The sequence below is a fragment of the Vitis vinifera genome, chromosome 14 (genome assembly GCF_030704535.1).
Source record: "Vitis vinifera cultivar Pinot Noir 40024 chromosome 14, ASM3070453v1".
Classification (NCBI taxonomy): Eukaryota; Viridiplantae; Streptophyta; class Magnoliopsida; order Vitales; family Vitaceae; genus Vitis; species Vitis vinifera.
This window is the reverse complement of record NC_081818.1, coordinates 30,278,302-30,304,083: the sequence shown is the minus strand read 5'-3', so window position 1 is coordinate 30,304,083 and position 25,782 is coordinate 30,278,302. Positions and strand designations below refer to the sequence as shown.

Sequence of the window (25,782 nt, the reverse complement as noted above, 5' to 3'; positions counted from 1 at the left end):
TTACAATGCTTAGGCATTTTGGGAAACAATCTGATTTATACCCATTTGTTCACTTCGAGGTCCTAGGCCAGCAGGTGCCATGCTACCTTGCCAAGGATACAGAAAAGGTGCTAAGAATGTCAACAGTCCAGGAGGTCGCAGTGATTGATAAGCTTGGCCAAAATTGAAGGGTGAACAAGAATTAGATTTAACCAAACAACCAACTTTTTATTACATAATAATAGTACTTTCTGTGCTGCACTTTATTCCTCAGCAGTATTCTTTTACATAGAACAGAAACAGAAAGTTTAGTTGTACAGATGTCACTGAAAAGGCTCCCTTCATCTCAGCTGCAACTATGTGGGAGGCCTACTCTCTGCTGCCGGGTTTAGATGGCCTTCCTACGGTAATTCAACAGGTTCTATGTTCCATATGTCTTTTGCATACTCGTGAATTGTTCTATCACTGCTGAACTTGTAGGAGCCAGCTGCATTTAAGATTGACATTCTTGTCCATCTCTGTCCCAACACCAAATCACAGATATTAGGGAAGGGCATGGAAAGAAAAAATAGTATTGGACACACTTGTAGCAGCATGCTTGGGAAACAAGACTGGTGTACACATAATGGAGAACCACTTCTGTATAAATGCATCAACTTTAGCACAGTTTCTTTTATAATGTGGAAACTCACAGGCCCTGCTGCACAGGGTTGAGTCAAACCATGGGTGTATGACCCTTTTCCAAGAATAATTAATGCAAATTAGGAGAAAAGGAGCTAAGTTATCATTCAAAAATAATTGGAGTGAATGGATATATCATGAATAATCACCAACTATTCGTAGTACACAATTTTTCTGAATAAACCACAAGTAACTGACTATAGTAGTTGCATATAATTTGGGAAAAATTAGAGAATTTCAAAACAGCATCTGCAAATGGGAATTCAAGAGGACCTCTAGAGAAACATGCATCTGCTCTGTGTGTCCACAGTATTGGATTGTAGGCATATAGCAATACATGCATCCATGTAGCAACAATATATGCATGCTTGCACTTGAATACAGAGATCACTTACCTTTTGGTCTCCGTATGCCTCATCGACCTTTTCTTGGCATTCAATATAACTGGGGAAGTCCTTGCCCACAAGGAAATAATCTGCTTGGCCAAATCCTTCGTTTCCTTCCAAGGATCCTATCAGTTCATCATAGTTGCAAGGCCCAAAAATGCCACTTCTGACAAATTCCTTGACTTCTTCAAAGCGTGGGTCTGGCACAAACTACATAAAGAGATCACCAAGATCAAAATGCAACTCAACCACATGCCCAAAACAAGAATGACACAAGGAAACAAAATTATTTTTCCATTTTTGGGTTCCCTTTTAATTTTTAAATGAAGAAAAATAACAGAATTTCCAACAGTAATTTCAATTTTTTGGGGCACCTGACTGTAGCTCATTAGGCTGACATTTCAATCGAAAACACTAAACGAAAATAAACAATGTCATCAACTAGCACACCTTGCCCTCAGCTCTTTCTTTCCTAAGCCCTGCAATCTCATGAGCTTGTGCCCCAAAGAGGAAAAAGTTGTCTTCTCCAACCTCTTGCCTTATTTCAACATTGGCCCCATCCAAGGTCCCAATCAGGATACAGCCATTCATTGCAAACTTCATGTTGCTGGTTCCACTGGCCTCCATCCCAGCAGTGCTAAGTAAGAGACAGATAAAAGCTATATTTAGACTCCAACACTACTTGATGACTACCAACAGGTTTTGACCAATCATTTTTAGCTTTGTCATATTCTCAAACACTGTATTTAAGGAAATTACAAGTCAAGGCTTCCATAAGAAAAAAAAAAGTACAAAGAAAGAAATTATTATTGTGTTACCTATCAAAAATATATATATATATATATATATATATATATATATTAGTGTGTCGTCAATAGCATTCCTTGGCTATGGAATATGATGTTAGAGAGCTTTCAAACAACCACCATAGTTTTAAAAGGTGCAAGGCACACCTAAGGTGCAAAAGCCTCCTACAACTTAGGTGCAAGATGCAACACAAGGCACTTGTCTGACCAAAGTAAAATGTGACCTAGAATGCATGTCAATTTTAGAAAATATAGTCCAATCAACAAAAATTTTAAGATTCCAAACATTTAAAAGAAACATTCAACAAAAAAGTAACAGAATTATATAAATTTCAATAGATAGTTAGGAATTTCAAGAATAAAAGTGTTTTAAAAGGAAAAGTAAAGTTGATGAGACGTGCCTCTCCAACAAGGCACATGGCTTGGCAAGCAAGACGCTCTAACCAGGGAGTGGTTGCACCTTGGGCCAAGGTGTGCTTTAATTGCACCTTTTAAACCTATGACAACCAATTTCTATTACTGAATATTGAAATTATTTGTGAATCTTCAATAACATTATTTGGCTATGGAATATGAAGCTAGAGAGCTCTCAGACAACCACTTCCAGCTTCTATTAGTGAATATTATCCTTTTTGAAAGGGAAGCCAGTTTCCCCAGCTCCCTCTCATAAGAAAAACCAGAATCTTTAATCCTTTCTCTTCCTTGATTCCTGATGAATCTAGTTTCTATTTGGTTCTTGAATAGTAGAGTTACATTTGACACTCCAAAGAGAAATTAGCAGATCCAATTGTGAATTTCTATGAGTATGCAATTAATAGGAGAAAACCATCCTATGTTCAAATCAGTGTTTCCAAACTTGGACTCAATGAATGGATTAAACCTCTGGAACCATCAGCCATCCTGGTTAGAAACCCCAGGTTGCATATAAAATATAAAAATTTGCAAAATATCAAAAGGAAGATCATATAGAACCTTGACTGAGGAGATGAGAAAATATATGATTGCCAAAATGACAAAAATAAATATGCTTCTGGAGAGAACTGAATGCTGAATTTCTTTAGCTAAAGCCAAGCAGTTGGGAATCTTGGGGTGAAGGATCTGCTGAAATGAGTTGAGTTGTACATTCTTTTCTTTAGTTACAATTGATTGACAACTAGATTATTCTAAATAGTAATATCATCTTTCATGTATTTTAAGTAGTTCTGGCAGTCTCAGTGACCTAGCAGTCAAAAAATTAAAAACCATTCTTTCAGTGCCTTTAACAACTGAGTCAAGATGCTGGTATTGAAAATGCTGTTCCTTAAGAGTAACACAAACCATTAGAAAACCATTCTTTCTTCAAAGGGAACCATCTAGCTTGCATCTCAAGTCAGATAGATCACCTCAGTTCAGTCCAAATAAAACAAACTCCCAACTCAAGCTCTGCCTGGCTTGATCTCAAACCACAATCGAAACCCACTTAATGGAATGTACTTAGACTAGAATCCAAGACCTTAGATCCAACATGGCATAAAACCCATAACAAGTATGTGATCTAGAAGGAAAATAAGCACATTAACTAAAAATGTATATTGGGTTCATTGCATTCTGGGTTGGACCAGGCCAGGATTCATGCTAAAGCAGGGCCACCCCCAAGCCCTTGAAGCAAACTTCTGGCCAAGTTCACCACATCGAGGTTTTCAGCTGTGCCCATCCTTATATCCTAAGCATCAAGAATCTTCTGCTCAAACATTAGTGATGGAATTTTGGGAACTTTTCCTGGCTCTATTTTTGCATGGACTAAGTGCAACAAACACTAAGCTGAGGGAGAAAAAGAAATGCAAAAGCAAAATCCTGAAAACGAATTTACAATACCTGATATGCTGTGAAAGTTCACTTGCAGGAATAAGCAGTTCAGCAACACTGACATTGTAATCAGGGACAAAAACAACCTGATATAAAAATAAGGAAAAACCCAATCCTTATGGTTAGTAGTACAAACAACTGCAGCAAGAAACTGATGTAAATATTGTTATTTTGCTGAATTTTTAAGGAGAAGGAGGATTTCATTTATTTATTTTTGTAGGCAAGTAAATAGAAGACATTAAAAGGCACCTAGCAAAAATAGGGGCACAACCCAGGTACACATAATGTATACAGGCAATGGAAAATGCCAACAAACACCATACTATGCTAACCAATTCCCATACTATCTACAAAATCTAAAATGGTAGCATATGAGAACTCAAATTCCTGCTTGACTATGAAAATGACTTAAGAAATAAATCTTTCAACTTCATGCAGGACCACTCCGCTCCTTTGAAAGTCCTTTTATCATGCTCTTTTCAAGTGATCCAGAAAATGCACAAAGGGATCATCCTCCAAACAGCTTTGCTTGGTTCCCAATAAGGGAGTCATTCCAACAAAGAAGGGCTTCTATAACCAAAAGGGGAAAATACCCAAAGACACAAGAGACGACGACTAATGGAGTGTTAAGTTGCTTCTCGCATAGGGCAGCAGAAGGGGGGTTATAAAACTGTTTAAAGTGGGAGAGCCTATGACATGGATGAATCTCTAGGATCTACTCAAAAAATGAATGATAGGAAATAAAAAAGTCTTAAATTACTCTATTCAAGGATATTTAGGTAATTTTTCAGTTTTTTAGGTTCTCTAGTGTCCTAAATAGTTAGTAGTTGATTGAGTGTTATTTAGAATTCAAAAAGTTCTAAAATTCTCCTTAAAAGAAGTTTTGAATTTTATATTACCTAAATTAATATTTTTTTCAAGTTTCCATTTCAAGTAAGTATTCTTTATTAGAAACTTTAACATGAGAAGTTTCTATAAAGTAAGTTTCTAGTTCCAAAAAGAAAACTTCTACTTTCATCAACAGAATAAACAAGAGAAGGATGAGAAATTCTTCCCTGAATACAAAACTTGATCAAAACAAAGGAAAAGAAAAATAAGCCAAAGACATCAAAACGTCTCAACATTACTATTATAACTCTTTTAATCTACATATCAAAATCCAATCAAGTTGAATAAAGTTGAGAGGACTGCCCTTGAAAGGTTCTATTTTCTTTAGAAGATTTGATGGTTTTAGGAAAGAAGGAAGAGTCTTCTAGATGAGACTCCTAGAAGGTCTTAGTGAAATTCTAAGGTTTTTATCCTTTCTTCCTTATCTTTCTTTTTCTATATTTTATTTTGCTTTTCCTCACTGTCATAATTTTTAGTCCTCATTCTTATCCTTAAATCCTACAAGATTAAAGATCTAGCCTGCTTATTTGATTTTTGACAATCATCCTAGGATTGTCCTACATCTGCCTAGGGGTGACAAAGTTGCGATCACACACTTCTCTTTGCCAATGATACTTTGCTTTCCTATGAAGGAGATATAGAGCAAGTTTCTTATGTAAGGTGGCTTGATGAAAAGTGAGATGTTGCCAAGGGGGAACATTAAGGATATGGAGGATCTAGCTAATGAGTCGAGTTGTAGGAGGAGTAGCCTTCCTTCAAAGTATTTGGAAATGCTATTAAGGTGCTCAGTTTTAGTCCCTTTCAGTGTGGGATTCAATTGACAAAAGATTCGGGAAAAGGCTGGTTTCATGAAAATGCCAACCTCTTTCTTAATGAGGAAAAATACTCTCTCTAGTCTGATAGAGACAAGTGGCAGCCACCTTTAAAAGTTCATCAAAGGCGCAAAGAAGTGGGCTCCAGGGCCCAAGCTTTAATTTGACACTCTCTGGATGATAATGGGCTTGGTTGGGATCTTATATAAGTCAATATGGGTTCAGCCTAGAAAGTATTTTAAAAAATTAAGTTATGGGCCTAGTCAATGGTTATAAGTTACCATTTTCAGTCATTATTGTTGTCATTTTCCAATAGTTATTAATGTGGTCAGTAGTCAGTCCAAGTTTGTCATTTTCAAGTTGCATTATTACTATGTCTAATTCCAAGAAGTTATAAATCCCTAGAAAAGTCTTATATAGTAGTTGATTAGTCTTTTGGAAGGAATCAATGAATGAATGAATTTTCAGCAACCACTTTTTTGTTCCTTTGTGTGATGCAAAGAATACTTGGGTGTGAAGCCTAAGGTTTCCAAGAGTGATTCCTAAGGTCCTTTCAATTATAGTCTCCTTGCATTTTACTTTTTGTACTGCATCAATTTTGGTATCAAAGCGAGGGTTATATCATGGCTACACAATCTGGAAGGAGTTTTAGAGGAAGACCAACTGATAGTCAGCATGATGAGATGCTGATTCGAATGGTGGATCAGCTTGATAGCCTCCACATTCAGCTAAGTAACTTTGAGACACGAATATCTCAACCCACTAATGAGTCATCACATGTTGAGCAAGGGGAAACATCTCAGGCTAACAACCAAGAAAACAAGGAGGAGAAAGAGGCAATTCAAGCACCACAATACCCTATGTCTGAATGGGCTAGAGGATTGCTTGAAAGAAGACATAAAGCATGTGACACCGTTGGAGATATCACAAAGAAAGCGAAAATGGAGGTTCCTGATTTTGAAGGAAAGGTGGATGCTACTCAATTTCTTGATTGGTTGGCAGCAATTGAAGAGTACTTTGATTGGTATGACATAAGGTATCAAATGTTTCAAGTTTCAACAACCTGGCCACATGACATACAATCGTCCAAAGAAGAACTTGCATATTGGGCTGGAACATGAAGAGGAACCAGAACCACAAAAGGATGAACAAAACGAAAACTCATTTGACTATGGAGTCTATGATCCTATTGATTTGGATGATGAAGAAGTGGACATTTCTCTAACTTCTGTTGTAAGACGTATTCTTGCAGCACCAAAAGTTGAGGAAGATTGGCGCCGAACTTCTATTTTTCAAATGTTAGTCCGATGCAGGAATCAAGCTCAGAAGCTCATTATTGATAGTGGCAGCTACAAGAATGTTGTTTCAGCCTCCACAGTTGAACGTCTTAAGTTTCCAGTTAAGCCACACCCACAACCATATAAGGTAGCATGGATAAATAACATATCTATTCCAGTAAATCAGCGTTGTCTTATTTCTCTTTCTTATGGTGTTTATAGTGATTCTATTTGGTGTGATGTGCTCCCTATGAACGTGGCACATATCATTCTTGGTCGCCCTTGGCTTTATGATCGAGATGTGCATCATTGTAGGAAAGAGAACACATATAGCTTCATGCTTAAGAACCAAAAGGTTGTGTTGAAACCAATGACTGCAATTGAAATGGGAAAATATCGGATTCAAAAGTCAACAAAAGTTGTTGAAGGCATGAAGAGTTCTCTCCATATTCTTACAAAGAAGTTTCAGCATGAAAGCAAGGAAAATGGGGTTATATATGTTGTAATAATGAAAGAAGTTAGCATGAAAGATGTTGGCAGCATTTCTTCTATACCTAATAAGGCCACTGAACTGCTCGACGACTTCTCAGATATAGCTCCAACAGATCTACCTAGTGAACTGCCCCACTCCACAACATTCAATATTTTATAGACTTTATTCCGGGATCTCAGTTGTCTAATCTTCCAGCCTATCATATGAATCTAATTGAGTACACAGAGTTGAAAAGACAAGTGGAGGAGCTTCTGTCCAAGGGATTTATTCGTTAAAGTCTAAGTCCTTGTGCTGTCCCCCCCTTACTAACCCCCAAAAAAGCTGGCAATTGGCATATATGTGTGGACAGCCATGCAATCAACAAGATAACCATCAAATATCGGTTTCTCATTCCTCGGTTTGATGATATGTTGGATATGATGGCTGGTTCTTGCATTTTTTCAAAGATAGATCTGAAGAGTGGGTATCAGCAAATATGGTTAAGGCCCGGGGATGAGTGGAAGACTGCTTTTAAAACAAAGGATAGTCTCTATGAGGTGGTCATGCCTTTTGTCCTCTCCAATGCTCCTCGCACATTCATGTGCTTCATGAATCAAGTACTTCAACCATTTATTGGCAAGTTTTTAGTTGTTTACTTTGATGATATTTTAATCTACAGTAAGACTAAGGAAGATCATATGTCCCATTTGCGACTAGTTACGAGAGTCCTTCAACAAGAGAAACTCTACATAAATTTGAAAAAATGTTCCTTCGTGACCTCAGCTATTGTGTTCCTGGGTTTTGTTGTTTCAGCCAAAGGGTTAGATGTAGATCCTGATAAGGTGAAAGTCATCCTAGAATGGTCAGTTCCGAGCACAATGCAAGAGCTACAAAGTTTTCATGGGCTGTCTATATTTTATCAACGCTTCACCAGAAGTTTCAACACTATTATGGCTCGTATCACTGATTGTATGAAGAAAAACCAATTTGTTTGGACCAAGGCAGCAACAAAGGCTTTTGAAAAAATAAAGAAGAGGCTAACTGAAGCACCTGTTCTACAACTTCCCGATTTTTCAAAAGTATTTGAAGTAGCTTGTGATGCATCAAATGTGGTAAGTGGAGGTGTGCTCAGTCAAGAAGATCGTATTGCATTTTTCAGCGAAAAACTAAATGAAGCAAAGCAAAAGTATTCAATCTATGATAAAGAATTCTATGTTGTGGTTCAAGCTTTGCACTATTGGCATCATCATCTCCTTCCAAAGAAGTTTGTTTTATATTCTGATCATGAAGCTCTCAAGTATGTCAACTCTCAAAAGAAGCTTAACCATCGTCATGGGAAGTGCGTCTCCTTCTTACGAGAATACACCTTTGTTATTTGGCATAAATTTGGTGTTGAGAACAAGGCAGCTGATTCTCTTAGTCGAGTGGTGTATATTCTTTCTTCTATGACTATACAAGTTGTGGGATTTGATTTGTTAAAGTGGGATTATAATTCTTGCAAAGATTTCAGCATTATATAAGATGCCTTAGTAGCCGGGAATGTGGGAGCATATCCAGATTTTTTGCTACATGATGGATACCTTACCTCTTCAAAGGGACCCACCTTTGCTTATCTGACACATCACTTCGAGAGCAAGTGATATAGGAATTGCATTATGGAGGAACAGCAAGTCATTTTGGAAGGGATAAGACGATTGCAATGATAGAAGATCGTTTTTATTGGCCAAGTTTAAAAAGAGATGTGGCTAAGAATATTTCTAAATGTCTCACATGCCAACTATCAAAGGGAAGGAAGAAAAATACTGGACTGTACATGGCACTTCCGATGCCACATGAACCATGGCAAGACCTAAGCATGAATTTTGTCCTTGGTTTGCCAAAAACTTTCAGGGGGCATGACTCCATATTTGTCGTGGTCTCTAGAATGGTGCACTTTATCCCATGTTCAAAGACTTTGGATGCTTTCCATGTTGCTAAACTGTTCTTCAAAGAGATTGTCTGACTGCATGGTTTGCCCAAGACTATTATTTCTGATCGGGATGCAAAGTTTACAAGTTATTTTTGGAGAAGCTTATGGAAGATGTTGAACACAAAGTTGAAATTTTTCTTCAGCATTTCACCCTCAAAGGCCAAACAGAAGTTGTTAACCAAAGTTTAGGTGATCTACTTTGCTTCCTAGTTGAAGAACATGTCACTAATTGGGATCAGATTCTTCTTGTAGTTGAGTTTGCATACAACAGTACAGTAAATAGGTCTACAAGTCACAGCCCCTTTGAGATCGTAATCGGCTTGCTTCCTAGGAAGCCAATTGATTTAGTTCCGTTACCAATGGAAGCACGACCAAATGTTGAAGCTGATGCTTTTAGTAAGCATATATGTGATTTACATGAGGATGTTCGAAGGAATATTGCTCTCAGCAATGAGAATTACAAGGCACAAGCTGATTTGAAAAGAAAGTTTGTTGATTTTAAGGAAAGAGATATGGTTATGGTAAGGATAAGACCTGAACGATATCCCAAAGGTACATACAAGAAACTTCACTCAAAGAATGTTGGTTCACACAGAATGCTCAAGATCCAATGCTTATGTTCTTGATTTGCCAGAAAATATGGGCATTAGTAACATCGTAAACTTCGAGGACCTCACCTTATGTTCTAATACTAAAGATGTTATAACTAATGGTGGCCCCAATGCTCACTTACCACCAACTCCTCGTTTAAAGGAGGAAATTGAAGATGTTATTGATCACCAAATTGTTTCAACTAGAGGAGGGGGCTATCAAAAGTATCTTGTCAAATGGAAAGGAAAGTCACTTTCAAATTGCACATAGATCATAGGTGGGGAATTCCAACACTTGAATCAAGACCTTTATGAGAGATTTCATGCCTTTAACTCGTCAGGGTCGAGTTTTCCTAAGCCAGGGAGAGTTGATAGAGACAAGTGGCAGCCACATTTAAAAGTTTATCAGAGGTGCAAAGGAGTGGGCTCCAAGGCCCAAGCTTTAATTTGGCACTCTCTGGATGATAATGGGCTTAGTTGGGATTTTATATAAGTCAATATGGGTTCAGCCTAGAAAGTATTTTCAGAAATTAAGTTATGGGCCTAGTCAATGGTTATAAGTTACCATTTTCAATCATTATTGTTGTCATTTTCCAATAGTCTTTAATGTGGTCAGTAGTTAGTTCAAGTTTGTCGTTTTCAAGTTGCATTATTACTATGTCTACTTCCAAGGAGTAATAAGTCCTTAGAAAAGTCTTATATAGTAGTTTATTAGTCTTTTGGAAGGAATCAATGAATGAATGAATTTTCAGCAGCCACTTTTTTTTCCTTTGTGTGATGCAAAGAATACTTGGGTGTGAAGCCTAAGTTTTCTAGGAGTGATTTCTACGGTCCTTTCAATTATAGTCTCCTTGCATTTTACTTTCTGTAGTGCATCCTAGTCTTCATATTTATTATCAGCTTTTGTAATGCCTAGAAAGGTGAGGATCGGGTTGGAAAGAATTCAAAGAGATTTTCTGTGGCATCAAGGTCTCCTAGGAAAGAAAATTCATCCAGTAAATGAGCAAATTTTTTTTTTCTGAAAATGTCACAGGGGGTCTGGTTATGAGGAGCCTTGGTCTCCTCAACAAGGCATTATTGGGGAAGTGGCTGTAGAGATTCACCTTTAAGTGTGATAGCTTTCAGAAGAAAGGTGATAATAGGGAAATACAGGGAACTAGAAGGGGGCTGGTGCTCTAGGGCAAAGGTAGGAGTGCTTATGACTCGAACCTTTGGAAAGCTATAAGGAAGAGCGAAGCTTATTTTTTTGCTAGAATGTGTTTCTCCATTGGAAATAGTCTTTGGGTCAAGTTTTGCCATGACTCTTAGCTCGGTGGGGTCCTCTTAAAGGGTTGCTTTCCAGAGCTTTTCAATCTGTGGAGCTGGTCAAATATGATAAGAGTAGAAAGAATTTAGCAAGTTAGAGAAAACAACCTGCATAAGTGAAGCCAGTTCCATTCATATGCAACTTGTTAGTCTAGATGATTGCTGCTTTTGGTGAACATTTGTTAGTTTAGGGATATTGGTAAACAACGTTTTACTTTTGATCGAGTTAAAGTAAAAACTAAATCAGTATTCTTGTGAGAAAATAAACACTTTCTTGAATTATTCTTACTGTTGAATATAATGTATATAGTGTACAAGTTTCTTTCCTTTCTTAATATAGGTCACATATATGGTAGTTAGGTCAACCTAGTCTTGTATATATATTTCCCTATTGTAAGAAGTTAACAATATGAATGAGAATTAAGGTTTTTTCTCTCTCTCTTTCAACATGGTATCAGAGCCAAGGGAGAAAACTTTATTCTTTCTGGTTTACCCGTGTAATTAATTCCGGGAATCCGTCCAGTGACCGTGTTTCATTCCGGTCACCTTTTCCATCTCCCAAAGCTTTCCGGTCAGCCACATCGTGGTCAGAAAACCCTCATCACCGTCAACATTTTTCCGGCGATACTTTCCAGCAACTTTTCCGGTGATTTTTTTCCCGACGACATTTTCCGACACTGACCTCATCATCAAGAGCGCAAAGAGGAGATCTGCAACTTTTCTCAAAGCACTAGAGCCAAAAACCCACCCATGCGCCTCCCACACGCAACTCTTCTCCAGCGGCCTGAATCCCGCATGGCCCACTTTCCGGTGTCGAGCTTCTTCCAGCAGGCTCGTCCGGCGCCGTCTTACACTTCTAAGCCTCTGTCAATCCTCTCTAAACCCTACTTCTCCATTTTTTTTCCATTTCAGCCTCCACGGGTCTTCTTTCAGCTTCCTCCGGCCTCCGACGGCAGCTCCCTTCCTTGGTTGAGACCTGTGCGTGCTTGGGAAGGCCTCTTCTTCATCCCCAGTCACTTTTCTCCTTTGTTTGGGTCCCGACATACCAGGTTCTTCTTCCACAACTGTGATCCGACCTCCCTTTAGGGCTCTCTTCGATCCAAGCGTGATTCAATCTCAGGTGAAGTGGATATGGCGACTAAAAATCCCATTTTTACATTCGTCATCTCTGGATCTCCTACTATCACATTGGAAAAATTGATTGGTAGTGAGAATTATCTCTCCTGGTTAGCGTCTGTGGAACTCTGGTTTATGGGACAAGGTTATGAGGATCATATTGTTACACCTGAGGATGCTATACCTGATGTCGACAAAGTGCAATAGAAAAAGATCGATGCACAATTATGCAACGTATTATGGCAATCTGTTGATCCCAAAATTTTCCATCATCTTCGTGCCTACAAAACCTGCTTTAAATTTTGGACTCAGGCTAAAGGATTATACACGAATGATATTCAACGATTTTATAAGGTGGTTTCTGATATTATTCATGTGAGACAGCAGGACATGGATCTGTGTACTTATATTGGCTGGATTGCGTCTCTTAAAGAGGAGTTCTTAACTTTGATGCCCTTCACTAATGGTGCTGAAGCTCAACAAATACAGGCTGACAAGTTCTTTATGGTGTTAACCCTCATTGGCCTCCGTCTAAATCTTGAGTCTGTCCGAGATCAGATTCTTGCTAGTCCATCAGTACCATCTTTGGATCATGTGTTCGCTCATCTCTTACGCCTCTCCTCTACTTAGACCTTGTCGACTGATGGTCCTTCAGATTCATCTGTGTTAGCCTCTCAGACTAACTCTTGAGGAGGACGTAGTGGTAATCGGGGTCGAGGACAACATCCTCAGTGCACCTATTGTAATAAGCTTGGTCACACTCGAGATCATTGTTATCAGTTACATGGACGGCCTCCTCACACTGCCCACATTGCTCAGTCATCTGATCCTCTGTTATCTCAACCTCACTCCGCTGCGAGCTCCACATCTCAGAGTATCACCCTTACTGGTAGTGATTATGATGCCTATCTCCAATATCAGGCAGCCACATCAGCTTTTGTTGCTTCCGTTGCCCAGACCGGTAATGTCTCAATCTGCTTTACTCAGTCTCCTTCTCCTGGCCCGTGGATTCTAGATTTTGGAGCATCTGATCATATCTCTAGTAATAAACACCTTTTCTCTTCTATTACTACTACCTCTGTCTTACCTACTGTTACTTTAGCTAATGGTTCTCAAACTATGGTTTGGCTCATCCTCTCCCTTTCCTACCTCTTCATTCTGTCCTTTATGCCCCCGAATGTCCTTTTAATCTTATTTCCCTTAGCAAAATAACTCACACTCTTAACTGTTCTATCACTTTTTCTGATAAATTTGTGATCTTGCAGGAGCGGAGTACGGGGAAGACGATTGGCATAGGGTGTGAGTCTCAAGGCCTCTATCTCCTCACATCACCTTCATCTCCTGCAACTTGCATTTCCACCGATGCTCCTCTTCTCATTCATAGTCGTCTGGGTCATCCTAGTCTCTCTAAGTTCTAAAAGATGATCCCTCGTTTTTCCACTTTATCGTCGCTTGCGTGTGAGTCATGTCAGCTTGGGAAACATACTCGTGTCTTGTTCCCAAAGCGTTTGAATAATCGGGCAAAGTCTCATTTTGAACTTGTCCACACTGATGTTTGGGGTCTGTGTCGGACTGCGTCTACTTTAGGATTTCAGTATTTTGTCACTTTCATTGATAACTATTCAAGATGTACTTGGTTATTTTTAATGAAAAATCGAGCTGAGTTATTCTCTATTTTTCAGAAATTTTATGGTGAAATCCAAACACAATTCAATGTTTCTATTTGAGTGTTACGCAGTGACAATGCTAGGGAATATTTTTCTACACCCTTTACTTCTTTTATGTCCCAACATGGGATCCTCCATCAATCATCTTGTGTTCATACTCCTCAACAAAATGGGGTTGCTGAACGTAAAAATCGACATCTTGTTGAGACAGCTCGTACCCTCCTTTTCCATAGTCATGTTCCTTTTCGTTTTTGGGGGGATGCTGTTCTTACAGCCTGTTACTTGATTAATCCTATGCCCTCGTCTATATTACATGACCAAATCCCTCATTCCCTCCTTTTTCCTACCCAACCTCTTTATTTCCTTCCTCCTCGTGCCTTTGGCTATACTTGTTTTGTTCATACTCTCACACCTGGACAGGACAAGCTCTCCACCAAGGCTACGAAATGCATCTTCTTGGAATACTCTCGACTTCAGAAGGGTTATCGTTGTTATTCCCCTGACACTCATCGTTATTTTCTCTCCGCTGATGTCACCTTCTTTGAGGACTCTCCATTCTTCTCATCCTCTGAATATTTTCCCATTTTTGAAGTATTGCCACTTCCCTATCTATCCCCCCCTTCAGATGCGCTCTCTCGTCCTCTTCAGGTTCATCATCGTCGACATCGTCTTGTTGCTCCTCCTCTCTCTTCAACTGACGTACCTAATGACTCAGCTCCTGTCCCACCGATTTCTCCTATCCCGGCCCTGTCATCTACTGACCATTTGCCTATTGCTCTTCGGAAAGGTAATCGCTCTACTCGTAATCCTCATCCTATTTATAATTTTTTTGAGTTACCATCGATTATCTTCATCCTATTCTGCCTTTATCTATACTTTATCCTTTGTTTCTCTTCCTAAAAGCACTAGTGAGGCACTTTCTCATTTTGGGTAGTGACAGGCAATGGTTAATGAAATGGCTGCTCTGCACTCCAATGGCACATGGGATCTTGTTTCTTTACCTCCTGGTAAATCTACAGTTGGATGTCATTGGGTCTACACTGTTAAAGTTGGTCCTGATGGTCAGGTTGATCGCCTTAAGGCCCGCTTGGTTGCTAAAGGTTATACTCAGATTTATGGCTGTGACTATGGTGACACCTTCTCTCCTGTTGCCAAGATTGCTTCTGTTCACTTATTTCTCTCCATGGCAGCTATGTGTCATTGGCCTTTTTATCAGTTGGATATTAAGAATGTTTTCCTTCATGGTGAACTTCTCGAGGAAGTGTATATGAAGCAACCACCTAGTTTTGTTGCTCAGGGGGAGTCTGGTTTAATGTGCAAGTTACGCCGCTCTTTATATGGCTTGAAACAATCTCCTCGAGCATGGTTTGGGCGTTTTAGTTCAGTTGTTCAAGAGTTTGGAATGCTTCGGAGTGAAGCAGATCATGCAGTTTTCTATCATCATAACTCTTCAAGCCAGTGCATTTATTTGGTAGTTTATGTGGATGACATTGTCATTACACGCAGTGATCAGGAGGGTATCCAAAGACTAAAGCAACACCTTTTCAACCACTTTCAAACCAAAGACTTGGGCAAACTCAAGTACTTTCTGGGACTTGAAATAGCTCAATCCAGTTCAGGTGTGGTTATATCACAAAGGAAGTATGCCTTAGACATCTTGGAAGAAACAAGCATGTTAGAATGTAAACCTGTTAACACTCCTATGGATCCAAATGTCAAACTTGTACCAGGACAGGGGGAGCCTCTAAGAGATCCTGGGAGATATCAACGACTTGTAGGCAAACTGAACTACCTCACCATCACTCTGCCAGACATCTCTTTTCCTATGAGTGTGGTTAGTCAATTTCTACAGTCATCATGTGACAACCATTGGGATGTTGTGATCCGCATTCTTCAATATATTAAAGGAACACCAGGCCAAGGTATGTTGTATGAAGACAGGGGTCATACCCAAATTGTTGGTTACACAGATGCAGACTGGGCTGGTTCACCCTCAGATGGGCATTCCACCTCAGGGTATTGTGTTTTTATTGGAAGTAACTTAATATCCTGGAAGAGTGAGAAACAAGATGCAGTGGCCAGATCAAGCGCCAAAGCTGAGTATCGAGCTATGGCTTTGGCAACATGTGAACTCATATGGTTGAGGCAACTCCTTCAGGAATTGAGATTTGGAAAAGATGAACAGATAAAGCTAGTCTGTGACAATTAGGCCGCATTACATATTACATCAAATCCAGTCTTTCATGAAAGGACCAAGCATATTGAAGTTGACTATCACTTCATTAGAGAGAAGATCACATTAGGGTGTGTTGTTACAAGTTTTGTTAATTCAAATGATTAACTAGCAGACATCTTCACTAAATCTCTCAGAGGTCTTAGGATTAAATACATTTGTAACAAGCTTGGTGCATATGACATATATGTTCCAACTTGAGGGGGAGTGTTGAATATAATGTATATAGTGTACAAGTTTCTTTCCTTTCTTAATATAGGTCACATATATGGTAGTTAGGTCAACCTAGTCTTGTATATATATTTCCCTATTGTAAGAAGTTAACAATATGAATGAGAATTAAGGTTTTCTCTCTCTCTCTTTCAACACTTACATCATTCTTTCTCATCACAGCATAATAGCCTATAGGCCTAATACAAAGTTGTATCAGAATTCATTAATACTGTTCACCAACAATTACAAACATGATATTAGCAAAAGCCTAATTGGTTGAGTAATGGGGTTGATAGAGAAACACACACAATTACAAGGAAGATAAAATTCAAGAGAATTAAAAACTTTAGTGCCTTCTACCACTCTCTTATTCAAACATTACATAACCTCCTATTTATAACTAATTACAAGGAAGATAAAATTGGAGAGAATTAAAAACTTTGTTGTCTTCTACCACTCTCTCTTATTCAAACATTACATAATCTCCTATTTATAACTACTCACGCTAAACAAAATATTAACTCAAAATAATAAGATATAAAAACCTTCTGAGACTTGACAACTCAAAAATAGAAACTAGAATAACTACTCAAAATAAAATATTCTCCTTGAATTTTTAGAAACTAAATCTAATTCTAATATTTAGAAAGCTCCTAATTCAAGTTTAATTTCCAACACTATAGCAACTTTTGCAGGGCAGCCCTAGCCAAAATTACTAACTTAACCAAGCATGAACTTCTTAAATGTTGATCTTTGCCAAAATACTAGAAAAAAAGCTAACAGTTAAACCCCACAACAAAAAAATATATGAACTCACATAACAAAAAAGGGTCAGCCAAGTGGTAAGAGCTCTAATACCATATGAAAATGATCAGCTGCTGACAGAAGTGTAAAGTGCATGGTGTTCACAAGGCAATATTTAGAATTACTTCATACCTTCAGCAAATCACCTATTTCTGAATCATGATTTACTGTAGTCCCAACATCCGTGATGAATTTCACAATCCTCTTGGCTTGCACATAAGTAGCAAATGCTTTTCCTCCAAATATACAAACTCGTGGAACAAACTTTGCTTTCCTCTCTGCTGCAGTCATTTCTTTCATCTTTTTATAGCGATAAACAATTCCCAAGATGTTCAACAGTTGACGCTTGTATTCATGGATACGCTTCACCTGAAAATAAAGCAACTCAATCTACAGTCCATAAAGATTTATAAAGAAACGTATTTTGAATGAGGTAGAAAAGCAAAGCCAAGGAGTGGTGAGGAAACAAAGAATTGTCAATGCACCATATATATAACAAGTTGGCTTCAAATATGGCAGTTTTCCATGTTCAGTTATAGAACACTTTTCATTAATAAGACAAAAGCCTCTAAAAACATATAGAATATAGTAAGACATTGATCCAGTCCATGGGACACTATTTGCTGCATGCATAATGAGGTGATCAAACTACAGTTTTGGGCGGATGGAGGATATAGCAGAAATAATTTTAATAGCCGACTACTATGATCCCCTGCCTAAAGTTTTCTCAAGAAGTGACCTATAGATTTTTGAACTTATCTACTTCAATCTGAGAGTTCTTGTATTTTGTTCCGATGCTTGTATATTCCTTATTTCTTTCATTAGTCCTTGCATGCATGATATCAGAGTTCAAAGGCAAGGATACAACCTGGACATCAAACATTGCGTCAGGGCTGACCAAATATCCTGTTTTTTCTTTGAGGAAGGAAACGACCTTCATCTTGTTGCTCCTTTTTGCTGCCCTCCACTCAGCATGAAGTTCTTCATCATCTGCAAACTATGGATTATCGGCACCAGTCTGATTAGAATATGTCCATGTGGCAGCATGACCAAGATAATTTGATACAGAATAGTAATTCATTTATTCTAAACAGATAGCAATAAACAAATGGCCTAGAAAATCTATAAAACATGCTATAAATTCTGGACACCTCCCACAAAGAAAAACCCTCTCATCCTTCTCCGATACAATTTTAAAATGAGAACTATCTGACTCACCTGATAAATTCAAGATTCCAAACAATACAAGGGTCAAGGCAACTAAAAATCAGTCTATTATATAGAACTCCTAATTTGGCCAAGGCTTAAGAATAACAAGAATGTCTATGAAATTCCCAATTAGGCTGTTAAAAGCCCAAGGGAACTTTTATGTAGGAGGACCTAGTGTCCAACCAGGTGATGAGATGTAATGATACTATATTCTACACTGCTCCAACACAAATTTGGTTTGGGGTGCCTTGGATCAACTAATCAAGCACTAATGGCAGCTTCAAGAAGTCTTTCCCATTTCAGAAATTTGGAAACCATATTGTTATTCTAGAGATAATTAGCACCAGTCCAATCATATGATCCAGATATGGAAACCTCTTTGATTGGCGTCTTTTATATATCCTTGTTTGCCTATCAAAAAGAAAAAATCATCCAGATATGGGAACTGAGTAGCAAGCAAAAGCATTAGGCACCAAAATATTATCTGAAACTAATAGTCTAGTAACAATCAAAAAGTTCCATAGTGTCATAAATCATGATAAAAAGGATAACAGCATCAATCATAGGATAAACGCTAACATCAGAAGCCACTACATCAGCTTAAGGATAAGCTTCACTTGATTATTGATCCCTCAATCCCCAGACTTCTAATAGTTAAAATTACATTAAGTAAACTTATGAAAATTGTAAGCTGAGTTTTGAACAGGAAATATAAAGATTAGATCACTTAGCAGTTATGAAATTGTTTAAAATATATTTAAGACAACTGTGTTGCTGCAGAAACTCATTGTCTCCTCATAGCAAACCAATGATACAAAGGTCAACCACGAAATCTCTAAATTATAGGAAAACCAACATCTTTTTTAAATTAGGGATTTGGAGATTACAACCAAAATGAGAACTGGGAGAAATTTTCTGGGTGTTTGAAGCTATAAAATGAATGCAATTTAAAAAAGAGAAGAATAAATACAATGACAGAGAGTAAATCTAGTTGATAATGGATGCACATAATCCACAAAATCTAACAATTTTACAAACAAGAAAATCAGGAAATGGTGGATTACCTTCCGTAATTCTGACAGTTTCTCAGTGTTCAAGACCCAATCTTCTGTGTGAATCCACTTGGTTATTATCTCACTTAAATCTGGATTGCAGAAACGGATCCATCTTCTTGGTGTCACACCATTGGTCTTATTTTGAAATTTCTCAGGCCACAACTGTCAAAATTGAAGTATGGGAACAGATTACAGGAGCATTAATCATTATATTGTGAACATGGCCTTAATTAATTCAATCCTATCAATTTCCTAGAACTGCAACATATTTTGATGATAATAATAATAATATATACACATATTTACCTATTGACAAGCTTACCTTAAAAAAATCATTAAAAACTTCATCTTTTACTATTTCACTATGAATCTCAGCAACCCCGTTAACTGCATGGCCACCAACAACACAGAGGTTAGCCATGCGGACCATCTTGGGTGGCTCTGGAACCGGTTCTGACAACACCTTTTTCTTCTGAGTGCCTTTTCCTGTGGGTTCTTCTTCTTCATCAATAAATTCTTCTTCTTCATCAATAAGTTCAATAAGTTCTTCTTCTTCATCAATAAGTTCAACTTCTTCATCAAAACTTTGAATTTCTTCACCAGGTTCAACAACAGAACTTTCTTCTGGCTGGACAAGTAAATCCTTTACAGATGCTGGAAAATCAACATTTTCTAATATTCTCATTGCTTTCAGCTTTTTCTCCAATAAAACAGGATCTGCTGTACCATACTCTGAAATTATGGTATTAATCAGCTGGAAAACATCAAATGGCAAATATTAGAACAGAAGTGAAAATTGTAACAGATAAAAAGTTCTGGTTCAAATATTTATTCCAGCATTACCTCCTCATCAATCATTTCTATAATCTCAACATGTCGAGGAAGCAGTTTCTGCATAAGTTCTAGACTCCATTTCTCCAGTGCTTCAGGTAGAACAGTATGGTTTGTGTATGCCACCGTTCTAGGAGAAAGGAACAAGAGTGTGAATAATATTAAGTAAATCTGGTGAAATTTAGGTAATTCTTTATTTTTTATTTTTGAGAAGGCAACTAAGTTGGTCAAGTAGAACAATTATGAACTGATCTGCACACCATAAAAGTCAATGTTGAGCTTAGGGCAACAAGCCTTTGCTAAATAAGATACACAAAGAGAGACTTGAACATGGAATTTCATAACTCTAAACAGGAGTAAAAACAGTAGTACGGTAACAGAAAAAGGTAGGAATTATTAGAAAATATCCTCTAAGTCCATCCTGATTTAATCTCATCCCCATAACTCAAACAAAAAAATCCATTGAAAATATCAGTAATGTGATTGGATCCAGTGGTAATAATTCAATGCTATCTACTACTCACTACTGAACTTTGAAATTCTGATGATCCCCTCTGACAGAACCATATATTCCAACACAAACAACATATTCAAAAATCGCCAACAACGCATGTAACTAGAAAAACCATGACAAGAATAAAAAACCTTTGAGTAATCTTCCAAGCTTCCTTCCAGCTCATGCCCTTCAAATCCATCAAGATTCGCATCAGCTCTGGAATGCAGAGAGTTGGGTGGGTATCATTCATTTGCACTGCAACTTTTTCAGGAAATTCTTCCCAATTGACATATCCTCCGGACCTCCTCTCAAATCGTGCAATAATATCTTGGAGAGAAGCTGAGCATAAGGTATATTGTTGTTTCAATCGAAGGACCTTTCCCTCCATTGAATCATCCCCAGGATAGAGAATATAGCAAATCTAACATCAAAATAAAGCATTATAAGAACCATCTTTTTTTTTTTCTCATTTTCACAGAAAAAAGTGCCCAGTATATCAGAAAATAAAAGAAACATTTGAAAGCAGGTGCACATATACACAGCACACACACACTGGCTTCCTATACTTGCCTCCCTATCACACCCATCGCTATTCTTCAGTCTTTAAGTGTTTCTTTATGGATGCAGAATCCCTCCCCCTCCGAATGAAAAAAAAGGCCATTATCCATATATAAGCAAGGAAGTAAGAGCAAATAAAACAGTGTGAGTTTCCAAATTCTATGTTTAGTATTTCTGCAGCATGTAGAGGCCCATGCCATGTCCCTGCTGATTGAATTTAAGGAGATTAGAAAATGATCTACTTTTATGAATGCAATCATACCTTTTCAGCATTCAATTGGGCTTCACATGCTTTGGTATGATTTCCAGCATTAAAATCATATAAATCAAAATCATCTGATTGAACTTTAGTGGACCACAGTCGAAGGTTGATTGTGGTTTTAGTTTTATATCCTGGTATTGGGACATCATATGCAATGGCAATTATATCTTCTCCTCCAATCCAGTGTCTTTTTCCATCTGATCCTTCAATAACCTTTCCATAAAATTTCACAGGATATGAGACATCATTTCTCACAATTTCCCAGGGATTGCCCATCTGCAAAGAGAAACTGTACTTAACCAACAGATAATGAGGCTTTCCATTATGAAACTTAAAGAAATAATTTCGCTACCAACAGAACACTAATTATGTTTCTGGAAATTTAATAACTGAAAGGACCATTTATTTTTAAACACATACACAAGGAAGTACTTAAAATGAAAATAAATGAACAAAAAGCAAGAATACCTCAAGCCAATCTTCAGCAACTTCCTCTTGGCCATCTTTTGTAATATGCTGTTTAAATAAGCCATACTTATATCTGAGTCCATAACCCCATGCTGGGTAATTTAATGTTGCCAAGGAGTCCAGAAAGCAGGAAGCAAGCCGCCCAAGACCCCCATTTCCAAGTGCAGCATCTGGTTCCTATTATTGCCAACCAATGAGTTCAGCCACAACAGCCACACACACAGAGGACAAGTTATTTGCTGAAAAAGTGCATAAAAAAAGCCAAACTAGATTCAAATATCTTAGGCTGCTGGTTGAGGCTTCAAAACAGACAACACAGAAACTCTTCAAGGCAAACCAGAAGTAGGTAATAATCGCAATCTCTTACAGCCATCTAAAGTCTTAACCGAGTCCACAAAGAATTTTTACCATCCTACTTCTCAAATTATACTGTGCGTTGTAGCAACAAGATTAAAACAGACTGAAATCATCCTTAGTCATTAAATGGACTCCTTCCTCTTATTGTGAAGTAGTCTCTGGTTGATTTGAATAGGGCCTTGCTTAGATGGGAAAATATTACATCAAAAATTAGCTTTTTTGGCATCCAGGCAAAACACCAATAACCAACTATGTCTATTAACAATGGCATAAAATTCACAAAAACATCCAAAAAATACCAAGAAATGATTCATCACTGAATGAATTGTGCAGCTGCTTTTCATCTCAGAGAATACAAGAAAAGGGCAAAAAAAAGGATATCAAATTCTTTTTCTTTTTTTTTTGGTTAGCATGGAAAAAGCTAAGAAAATGAAAAATAGTGAACTATTTAAAAACTTGGACATTTTTAATTTCTTCAGTATATATATAAAAGGGGAATTAGATTGAGAAGGATTGGAGAAAAATATTATTTAGATCAAATTCTTTTTGTATTTTCCATCACTTTTTCTTTCCCTGACCTTTTCGTTTCCTCGTACTCATGGCCATCCAAACAGAACCTAAAGTATAACTCCATGAGAAAAACCTTAACCTGCCGATAAATGTTTCTTCAACTTTTTCCATAAGAATGTATGGCCGAAAATGATAGGTTACATGCTGGTCAGATCACTATGTCATTTGAAAAATGACATGAAAATTTAAAGGTACTTGCAAAACCACCAAAAACCATTCACAGAAAAAGTAGATGAACGATCTGAAAATTCAATAAAACAGTCTGACCTGCCTAGCCACATTTTCTAGGTCTTTTCCAAGTTCACGCAAAGCCTCTGCATAAGCACCAGTGAGCTCCAAGTTACCAATTGCATTTAACAAAGCCCTACCCTACAAAAAATACAACACGTTGAAACGGCAATATCTTGCATGCAAACTAAAATCAAAAACAGCTTGTGGCTTCTAATAAACAACAAGGAAGAAACATGCCAAACCTGCAAAAATTCCATTGACAAATAATATGCCTGCTTTACGTTCATCTTTTCATGGTAATCATATGTAGCATTCCAGTTTATGATGAGTGCATCGCGAACACTTTGTGCAGTTGCAAAGAAAGCCTTAGGGAGCTCAAACTGCTCTGGAGAGAACAATGGCGTAAACTCTGCATGGTATTTGATACTGGAAACAATGCACGCAGCATCTGCAGTTAAAGAAACTGGAGTGCCTGAAGGTCCTGAATCAAAATGCAAAGAGTAACAATTAGCTGCAGTATAGTATATAACAATGTGACCTAATAATATACCATGTAATAGAACAGTTATTGAGGGAAACCTAATAACATACCATGTAATAGAACAATCATTGAGGGTAACCTAATAATATACAATACAACAATTGTAACAACCCATACTCAACCGTGTAGATATTGTTTGTTTCGGGCCCAAAGGGGCCCTTATAACTTGAAAACGTGTCTACATGGTTAAAAGGAGCACATATTTCTCCTCTATCCAATATGAGATATCACAAACACCCCTCCCCCTCATGAGACACAACGAGGACATTGTGTTTGCATAGAAGATATTTGTGATATCCCACATTGGATAGGGGGAAAAGTTTTCTACACTATATAAGTATGAACTTCTCTTAACAATGTAAATGTGTTTTAAAACTGTGAAGACCCCTTTGAGCTCAAAAGGGATAATATTTACACAATTTGGTGCAGGTCGTTACAAATGGTATCAAAGTCGATCTCCGACCCCGGTGTGAGGGTTTTATTTGGCTCCGTATGAGGTGTTTGTTTGTCTAACCCCGCAATCCTTTTAAACACAACAAGGACGTTGTGTTTGCATGGGGATTTGGGATGTTCCACATCGGATAAGGGAAAAAGTTCCTAAAGCTATATAAATATGGACTCCTCTTAACCCTATAGACTCGTTTTAAAGCCGTGAAGACCCTTTTAGGTCCAAAACAGACAATATCTATACAGTTGGGTGCAAATCATTACAACAATAATAAAAGGCATCTTTGAACTCCAAATTCCTAATCTAATCTAATAGGGCTTTTCTTTTCTTTTCTTTTTCCCCCTCTTTTCAAAAACAAACATACGAGGGCCTCTCAAAGCTCTGAAATTGTATCTAAAAAAAGGGGAAGCTAATGCTGCTGCAAGGGCCATTTCTTCCTCTTGATGCAAGCTTTCTCCTTTACCGGTCAGTTGTTTTGGCATGCACTTTCCATAAACACAGCATGCGATTATAACAGGGATAACAAGTAGATCATAATTTCAAAATGCAAAAGACAAAGGAGGTTGGCATGATGATGGTTAACAAATCACAGAGAAGTTAAGATTTGGTTTCAGAGGCCTTATTCTCAAAGAGTTGTGCTCGGCTCATCAAAGTGATCCATTGCAGGCCTGGGATTGAGAAAACAAAGGTTTGACCACAACTTAATTTCCAGAGATGGAGAATGTTAAGAGTAGAGATGTTGGCATTTGGAGCAAAAACACAAAGGCCCGATCATCAGATAAAAAGAAAAACAACAAAACACCATATTGGAGAGAGAAGATCCAGTACCGTGAGGGGTGATGGGATCCTCGTCCTTCAATTTGCGGTGCGGTTCACTAAAGACGCTTCTTACCGGGAAAGCCCTAGTAGCAAAACGAGAAGCGGAGGTATTTCTGAGGAAGAATAGTTTGGAGTGGGAGGGCCTGGAACTGAAGCCACCAACAAAGGATCTGGAGATGGAATAGCAATGGGAGTATGCGTGAGGTGCAGTTGAAGCTGTGGAGAATGATGAAGAAGCCATTGCTGGTATGTCCTCCAAACAGGGCCTTCACAAAATGGAGAAGAAGAGAGAGAGAGTGGGAAATGGAGTCTCCTCTTTGTCTTCTTATCTCTTCACGCAATTCCCGATCGTCTTCAACAGAATATCATGGACACCCTCACTCTCAAGTCTAACAGTATTGCTCTCAATTTTCAAGTTAGAGCTGTCATCCTCTGCGCTCACACTTCACCCCAACCACTACAACCTATTCATTCATTAATCATTACCCTTCCATTTAAAATTATGAAGCTACAAGCTACCGCCTACATTTAGTAGAATTCGATGGATATCAATCCAACTCTTAATCTTGACCATTCAAACTATACAATAAAATCAAAACCCAGACCCATAAACTAAATGTGCCATAAAATTAAGACACAAAGACAGTACACATGATGAAGCATAAATAATGATGTAACTACTAGCTAGGATGTTGAAATTCGGAAATAAACCTGGTCGATAATGTCTTTTCAGAGGCATAACTACAACAACAAACATTTCCACGTTGTAATCAAATCCTACAATTAAAAAACTGCATGATTGATAGATTGGATAGAAGGAAATTGAAGTGACATGGGATGGGGATATTTTGGGAGGTAACGAACGTACACCTGTAAAGCATTTTGTTTCATTTT

At 37.9% G+C, this 25,782-nt stretch overlaps 1 protein-coding gene across 2 annotated transcripts; it reads right to left on the bottom strand.

The window, feature by feature from the left end:
- Positions 1-186: 186 nt before the first annotated feature.
- LOC100245621 (alpha-1,4 glucan phosphorylase L isozyme, chloroplastic/amyloplastic) lies at positions 187-25,596 on the bottom strand. Of its 2 annotated transcripts, XM_002279039.4 has the most exons (15): positions 24,898-25,596; positions 23,323-23,561; positions 23,117-23,218; positions 21,923-22,099; positions 21,455-21,730; positions 20,784-21,055; positions 20,151-20,268; positions 19,630-20,061; positions 19,317-19,469; positions 17,912-18,040; positions 17,176-17,412; positions 3,707-3,783; positions 1,497-1,683; positions 1,056-1,256; positions 187-497 (listed from the first exon to the last, which is right to left on the bottom strand). In XM_002279039.4, the coding sequence occupies exons 1-15, from the start codon at positions 25,127-25,129 to the stop codon at positions 381-383; spliced, it is 2,949 nt and encodes a 982-aa protein (XP_002279075.2). In that variant the 5' UTR covers positions 25,130-25,596; the 3' UTR covers positions 187-380. The 2 variants fall into 2 exon arrangements, with proteins under 2 accessions (XP_002279075.2, XP_059598789.1); XM_059742806.1 differs by lacking the exons at positions 187-497; positions 1,497-1,683 and having other exon boundaries at positions 1,057-1,256.
- Between the last annotated feature and the right edge of the window lie 186 nt (positions 25,597-25,782).